The sequence below is a fragment of the Microtus pennsylvanicus genome, chromosome 7 (assembly GCF_037038515.1).
Source record: "Microtus pennsylvanicus isolate mMicPen1 chromosome 7, mMicPen1.hap1, whole genome shotgun sequence".
In the NCBI taxonomy this organism is placed as follows: domain Eukaryota; kingdom Metazoa; phylum Chordata; class Mammalia; order Rodentia; family Cricetidae; genus Microtus; species Microtus pennsylvanicus.
Genome location: NC_134585.1, coordinates 88,852,115 through 88,860,545, shown reverse-complemented (window position 1 = coordinate 88,860,545; position 8,431 = coordinate 88,852,115). Strand labels below are relative to the sequence as shown.

Genomic DNA, 8,431 nt, shown 5'->3' with positions numbered 1-8,431 from the left:
ATTTCCGCTGCCACAGATCTTCCCTCCACAATCTTAAGTCAAAAAATGTAATCTTCTTTGCCAAATGACAGAAAAGAAAAGAAAAGTCGCTTCCACGGTGCTTTCCGTGCTCTGTGGAAAGCAGAAACAGGGCATTGTCTGGGCCAAAATGGAGCAACTAGTCTCCCCTGGTCCAAGCACTTCCTATTGGTCGCCTGCCTCGGATAATTACTGCAAAAGCTGTTTTTTTTTTTTTTGTTTCAGTTACGGTAAAACTCTGGATGTTAGCCAAATCCGCTAAGAGTTCAAAAGTACAAAGCTCTTTAGGAGGCTTTTCCTTTTTTAAATATTTTTTCAGAGGTTAAAAATTAAATTTCAGGGGAGCCTGTGGAATGAACATGAGTCTTTGTGGAGACGGCCGGCGCACCTCCAGCATGAAGCTTGCTCTCTTTCTTCTGTTACATTTGCTCCTCCACTTGAGTTCTTACAAGGTGAGTGACGCCTGCGTCAGGGAATTCTCTTAAGGAGACGTTTTGAAGGTTATAAAAATATAGGAAAGTCCTTAAAAGATGTGATTTAGACTTAAATATAACTTTTGGTTAGTTGTTTGGATTGCAAATATACAGTAGCAGTCGTCTTTATTAGCATCTTGTTGAGAGGAGTTTAAGGAAACAGTCTTTTGATGCTTGTGCATGCTCATTATTATTGAGCCGAACAAGAGCATCCTTGATTCATTGCTATAAGTTATTGTCCTATTAAATCAGTAAACATTCACTGTGCATCCACCTGTAAGGCATGGTGATAGGAAGATAAGACTGATTCTTCTTATAGTATCCTTTTAAGGAAATTGGAGAGAGATGATTAACTATGTCAAAGGGAAAATAATAAGCAAGACTTAAAGTATATGTGAAAATGCAAAACAAGGGATAATGAATATATATATATACATATATTCTTTACTTGCAATGGTATCACATCCTGATGAACCCATCATATATTGAAAGTATTGTAAGTGGGAAATGTATTTAATGTAGCTGAGCTTCCCAGTGTAGCCTATTTTAATCATGCTCAAAGCACACTGTCCTGAAGTTGGACAGAATTACCTAATAAATGCCCATTTTATAAAGCACGAATTATCTTATGCATTTTGTTGAAGACAGTTCTGTGTACTGGGCATTTGTATACATATTGTATACATGTCAGGGTGTCAAAACACAGTGTCTAGGATACACTGGCAAGACAATATTGCTCACCTGATGATCATGCGGCAGATGGGGAGTTGTGACCCAATCTTTCACCAGGATTTCCCCACCATCACTAGTCTAAGAAAGATCAAAATTTGTAGCATAGTTTTCTCCTGAATATGTATCATTTTCATACTATTGTAAAGAAAGGGGTTATAAAATATCTCTCTACACCTAATTGGCAAACAGTGAAAACACCAGTTGGCAAATAACTTTAGTGAGAGGACAATTCACCCGAAGCCTAAAGGTCAGGAAGAGACTGTGGGAGGGGGAGGGATTTATGCCGGACCCATCATTCCAGACTCAAGCTGGTCTTCGGTGAGAAAGAAGGATGCTTTGCGGTCCTTTCAGGAAGAAAAGAGAGCAGATATTTGAAGTGTCGCTTTTCCCCCAGATAAGCAAGTCTAGCCCATCAGAGTGAAGCCTCTGCAGTCTCTTAAAGAGATAAAGCTGCAGCAGTGCACGGTCTCTTAAGACTAAACATGTTTAAGACACTTTACCTGTTGATGACTGTCAACTGGGGTGATCAAGGAACTTTGAGATAGCATTGCCAAAATGTTTTGTCTTCATGCAGCTTGAAGAAGCAACAATGTAACAAAAGGCTAGTTATGAGACCAGGATTATGTATTTGGCGTGTACCATTTAAAATGCTATTATTATATTTATAAAGTGGGACTAAGCTAAACACTTATTGATAAAGTGCATTGAATTACAGAATATTTTGCTATAAAAGTACACATATGTGCATAGATATATAGACACAGACGCATAGATGTATCGCATAACTGCTTCTACATATGACAAGTAAGAGGTTCTTCCAGTGTTTGTGTCAAAGATTTTACAGTTATTGTCTCTGGATATTGGGTTTGCTGGTGGTTTATATTTCCTAGGTTTTTAAATTTCACAACTCAAAAAAACCTTTTTTTTTAAAAAAAAATATGTGTTTATTTATTATGTATACAATATTCTGTCTGTGTGTATGCCTGCAAGCCAGAAGAGGGCACCAGACCCCATTACAGATGGTTGTGAGCCACCATGTGGTTGCTGGGAATTGAACTCAGGACCTCTGGAAGAGCAGTTAGTGCTCTTAACCTTTGAGCCATCTCTCCAGCCCCCTCAAAAAAACCTTTTTTGTTAAAACATTTATAATTAGAAATTTCATTTAAAATATTTCTATCCTGTTCTAGTCTCATTCCTGCTACCATGATAAATGCCCTGACAAAAAGCTTCTTTGAAAGGAAGGGTTTGTTTGGCTTCTAATTTTAGGGGATAGCCCATAATTGTGGAAAAGTCAACACTGGGAAGTCAAACACCACATCTGTGGTCGAGAGCAGAGAGAATAAACACACGAATCCTTGCTCGCTCTCAGCTAAACTCCCCGGGGTACACTGTTGTAGACCCATTTCCTATGGGATGATGCCGCCTGCAAAGACGGGGTCTTTCCACATCTCTTAGCAACCAAGACCAATCCCTTGCAGAGATATGCAGACACGCACTTCACTCTGGCCCACCTGATCTACAGCGTTGGTCGTCGAGAGTCTCTTCTCCTAACTCCAGATCAGGCAAAGTTGGCAGGTGAAACTAGCCAATACGGCCCCATGGGTTCCTGGAATAAATTTAAAAACAAGATAAACACTAATACTACCCCCTTGAAGAAAGAAAAAGTGTCTTTCTTATATTGAACAGTCTTCCAGAAATAAGGTTTTTGTCAGTGTTTTAAGAGCTGGCGTTTGGGGCCACCTAAGTAGCTCTATGAGTAAAGACACTTGCCACCAAAGCTCATGACCTGAGTTTGATCCCTCATGGTGCGAGAAGAGAACAAACTCTCACAAGTTGCCCTCTGGGCCGTGGCTCATGTACCTCACTATCCACAAATACATGGGTGCAGTGAAGTAAAAGCACAGTTAATATGAAATTTGCAAAAATCTCAGAAGTTAAAAAAATAGTTTATGAAAGAAAGTGAAATTTTTATTTCACCTTTTATAATGTACCTTATTATAGAGGCAACCTAAATGTGTTCAAATATCTTAAAACTGTGTTTTCAAAATGAAATTCCAGTCAGCTGGAAGACATTTTTGCTATTTTTAATGCTAGAGGTGGATTTCTTCCTAGGGAAGAAATACCCCTGCCCTTTTTTGGTTTCCTTAAATCAGAGCATCATGATAGATGATGTGAAAATAATTAAGTCAACGAGGACTGACTGTAAAATACACATAAGTTGCTTTTAAGAACCAAGAAAGAATGTTACTAAACGGGACCCTGCTTTTCAAGATGCTGGTCACAGAGATGGCAGATTTCAGGGGCGCGCTAGCTCACCCTTCAGGCAACCGTAGACAGGCGAGAACTAGTCTCTGCAGCAGAGGAGAGGCTCTGGGTAGTTACAGCTGAAGACTGCAGCAGGAGATAGGAAGTTAGAAAGCACTGGTCTATGCAGACATAATCAAATGCCTCCAACAGTTGCCATGCTGGCTCACCTGTCACAGGCTGAAGGAAAGCAAATACCTAAAAGCAGGCAAGGGGCTGAAATCTGGAGTGGTCTGGGGTTTGTTGCTTCCTAGATTCTCCTAGGTTCAAGGTCCTCCTGCACCCTGGTCTTTTGCCTATTTCTGATTCTTTAGGGAATCAAGGTAAGGACTAATTTTTGGTACTTCCTACTAATAGGGGGTAGATCGGAGTCAGAGGAATGAAACTGACTGGCCAGCATCTGAAACTATTGGGTAGTGAGTTTGTATTAGAAGACCACTCCCATGACTAAGCAATAGGGACACACACAGTAGGTCATCCAGTAGGTCACTATTCATTCATTACATACTTAACTTTACACGGCTGATCTTCCAGTAGGTCATTGTTCATTCATTAATACTTACTTTTCTTTATTAGTCTCTCTGAACAGTAACCTGAGCTCAATCAGGAATTCATTTAGAGAAGTCAGTGTCTAGAGTTTGAAGCCAATCAAGGTGTGGGTGGTTTCAGCCCTAGTGTTTCTCACGACATGCTTCCCTCCTTTGGTAATGTTTCTATAGATACAATGTGCTAGAATCATAACCTTTGCAAAAATAAATTTAAGTCACGTGTGACAGATCTGCGGCTTGACCCTTTTCAGTCCCACTAAGGGACTGACCATCAGTAGCACTTCATAAAGTCTAGCCCAAAAATAATGAAGCTAATCTCGATGCTTGTTTTTCCTAAATGTCATGAGAACCCAGGAAATGGGACAGAAGTTGGACAGGGAACAATTTATAGGAAACATGAGACGCAACTGTATTGTAGAGCAGCAGTTCCCAGTGAGTATTCATATTTGACACTCTCTGTCACTTCCAACTTTCCTCCAAGTCTCCCATATCATCTCCTGAAAACACAAGAACGGCTTCGTGTAAAACGTTTCGTATGGGCTAAGTTGGACCATCTGTGTAGGGCCTGTGCAAGAAAAACAACTGGCAAGGCCTGGGCCCAAGTTAAAATGGTTTCCAGACAAACTGAAGGGTTTTTAAGAGTATCTGTTGTTGGCTATGAAAATGTCCATGGTAATCAACTTAGAAGAAGAAAGGGTTTTTGTGGGGGAGCAGGGGGTTGAACTCCTGCCTTAGGCCTGTGGCTGCACAGTATACCTCAGCAGGAGTGTGTGGTTGAGAAAATCCCTTCACTTTATGATAATCAGAAAACAAAAAGGCAGGGACAGGTAAGGGTCCCAACATCTCCTTTAAAAGTATTAACTTATACCTAGGCAGTGGTAACATTTAATCCCAGCATTCGGGAGGCAGACCCACGTGGATCTCTGGGACTTCGAGGCCAGTCTGGTCTATAGAATAAATTCCAGGACAGCCAGGCTATACAGAGAAAACCAAACCTGTCTTGAAAAAAAATGTATTTACTTACTTCCATGACCTCACTTCTTTCTAATAGGCTCCACTTAAAAGTTTCCTGTCACACTATAATCTGGGAACCAAGGCTTCAACACATGAGCCTTTAGGTCCAAAGAGAGCATATGAGTCATCTCTTCCTCCTGGCCAGTAGGTTGAGGTTACCAAGAAGTCTGTAATGCCTGATGAAAGCCTGAGCCATCAAATACTTCCCAACTTTATTTTTGCCACAGAGGCTCCTCCATTATCACTCGTCAGAACCTCAGTAAGTTGTTGGGGTTTTTTTTGTTTTTTTGTTTTTGTTTGTTTTTTGTTTTTTTTTTTTTTTGTTTTGTTTTTTCGAGACAGGGCTGCTCTGTGGCTTTGGAGCCTGTCCTGGAACTAGCTCTGTAGACCAGGCTGGTCTCGAACTCCCGGAGATCCGCCTGCCTCTGCCTCCCAAGTGCTGGGATTAAAGGCGTGCGCAACCATCACCCGGCTTTTTTTTTTAAGGACATAAAATCTCCACTGGCTCTGAGCATCACAGTAAAGTGAGTTTGCCAAACTGCTGACATTCTCCAGTTCTGGTGCCTCTAGACCAAGTTCCTTTTGCTGTGAGGGGAGCCACTTTGCTTTGGAAACAGGCTATGTATCTCTGAGTCACCTTCGGGACACATTGCAAAGTCATGTAATGCTTTCTTTACCCATGTGAACACCATATAGGGTGCTCCGGTATGTTTGACTTATTATAGCCTTCATAACACATACATGGATGAGGAATACCCTTTTTAGGTAACAAACTATTGCATAGCAGTTTCTTCCAAGAGGCAACCCTCCATCTTGGAAGGAAGCTCATCAAAGTGCAGGATCTCCTCAAGGGAGGTAAGACACTTATCCTGTGCTGAAGCTTCTTAAACTCAGGAAGTAAGCAACTCAGAGGCTTCAGGAAGTCCCTGAAATTAACCAGATTCACTAGCCTTCCCCCTCCCCATGCATATAGAAGCAGTAAGAGTGGTAAGGATTGTCTCAGAAGAGTGAGTCTGGCAAGGACACTCCCCACCTTATCAAGCTGCCCACAGGCTGTGTAGTGTGTTCCAGCTCTCACGAGTTGTCACCTGTGCTGGATGGGCTTCTGCAATGCAGCTCTCTTTGAGTTATTTCTGTTCCTGTAAGTGACTCCTCACCAATACTCCTGTAAATAACCTCCAGCAAAACCATTAGTTCACCAAATGGGACTTTGGTGCTATACTAACTTTGGTCTGTTCTTGGTTCTCTATCTGGGCTGAGTAGATGCTGGTTCACATCTTCCCAGGAATAATGTCACATAGCACAAAGCTATGCTAATAATTGCTTAAGCTGTTTGAGACCATGCTCACAAGATACATGAATTCATTTATTTGTAGATAATATCTATTTATAAATAATAATCACACTGGTATCCAAGGAAGCACACCTTGGGTCTAATAATTCAAGAATTAATCTTTTAGTGATGCCACGCATCACTTTATTTTTGAAAATCATTTTAACGGCATATCAATAAAAAAGATCCATCACACAGAAGCATGGAGAATAAATTCATGGAGAGAGATTGGTCATTAATGGAGTTAGATACATGTATTTCAAATGGTCCTTGGTAGGGCTGACTGAAGGAAAAGCATCCTTCATCCTCTCTCCATGAAACTCACCTTTGACTCCCACATGGATTAAATTGTTGATTCCTATCATTTTGTCCATTGCTTGTCTAAGCCATTAGCATGCTCTACTCCAGCTGCCTCAGTTTCCCCAGGCTCATTACCAATGAGTACCCATCTGCAGTCCTCAGTGTTGTGCCTGCCAGAGTCAGGACTGCTTGCTATACCAAATGTGTTGTATTTCACTCCAGCTGCTGGCCGGGTCTGTTCTGTTCTTCTCCTTCACTTCCTCTCATTCCCAGAACACAAAAGGCTTTTGTTTGCTGTTCCCTGTTCACAGTGCGTTTCGCCATCGGGTCAGCCTCAGGAGGATCTGCTGGACCATAAGTGCTTACCAAACAAATACACGCACCGCTCCTGTAACAAAGTCTTCTGCCAGCCGTGGCAGAAATGTGTCGACGGAACCTGTGTCTGCAAACTCCCTTACCTGTGCCCAAAGCAGGGCATCCCGGTGTGTGCCACTAACGGAAGGGACTACCCCAGCTACTGTCACCAGAAGAGTTTTGAATGTCTTCAACCAACAACAAAGTTTTCATACAATGGAACATGCACAACAGAAGGTAAGAAAGATGTGTGTGACCAAGTTTTTCTAACAGGAGGGCAATGGTATGCTGTATTTTCTGCCACACAAAATGCTTTTGCTGTGAAATGTTCTAATGACAACTTAAAATTCTTTAGACCAAGGCTTCTTAGACTTTTTCAATTCATGACCCCCCTTTTCACTCAGGAAATTTTTAAATGACTCTGAGTAGAATATAAGAAATGGGTGTACAAATCAAATATTGACTGATTATAAGACGTTGATTTAAAAATAATTATTTGATATGTGTATAATTTTACCATTTATTAAATATGAAGGCAAATTTGCTTTCTAATGAGATGGATACATTTATTTTTATGTGAGTTAATCTTGTCTGAATATTTGACATTGTAGACATACTCTTCAGTCCTTTTCAGAATTGATCAATATTTTGACTTTGGAGTCCCTCAATGCTGGGAATCTGACTTCACCCATACACATAAGACAAAGGGACAGAAGGATGTTTAGGGCCGTTTCAGAAATGTTGGAAGTTCGGTACTGATCTCAAGCCAATTGGAAATAACAATTGAGCAAAAATGATACTACTGAAGTTAGCAATTCAAACAGCAGTTTTTAAGAACCAAACATTCTGATCCAATCCAATCCAAGGATACACACTAATCAGAGGTTCATGTGCTGAGAAATGCTAGGCAGATATTAGATATCTTGGTTTTTTGTAATTAAATCAGCATGTTTACGTATGAGCAAAAAGCTTTGTAGGTACAGTAAAAAAAAAAAAAGCTCCTGTAGCCTTAGATCTGAGCCAAGGTTTTTCTGGCAGTGTTCATCCACACTGCGCAGCAAGACGCATGCTCAGTGAAAAGTGAGCATGTGTGTGTTTGAAAACATGGCTGCAGTGAAGTCACACGAAGCAATAGGGTCATGCACTGACAGAACAACCTCAGATCATTGATTTTTTTTTTTCACCCGGGTTTCTCTGTGTAGCCCTGGTTGTCCTGGAACTCACTCTGTAGACCAAGATGGCCTCAAGCTCAGAGACCTACTTGCCCCTGCTTCTGCCTCCCAAGTGCTGGGATTAAAGGCATGCGCCACCTGCCTGCTACACATTTGCTTTTTAATTAACTTTTGGTTGTGCTT

The 8,431-nt window shown here is 41.1% G+C and overlaps 1 protein-coding gene across 1 annotated transcript in view; it reads left to right on the top strand.

Annotated features, from left to right (window-relative positions):
- The first annotated feature begins 269 nt into the window (after positions 1-269).
- Positions 270-8,431, top strand: part of Cfi (complement factor I) — a 30,174-nt gene continuing 22,012 nt past the window's right edge. Inside the window, exons 1-2 of the mRNA XM_075981346.1 lie at positions 270-470; positions 7,034-7,313. Coding sequence (XP_075837461.1) covers positions 372-470; positions 7,034-7,313 — 379 coding nt within the window. The 5' untranslated portion in view covers positions 270-371. The remainder of the gene's footprint in view (positions 471-7,033; positions 7,314-8,431) is intronic.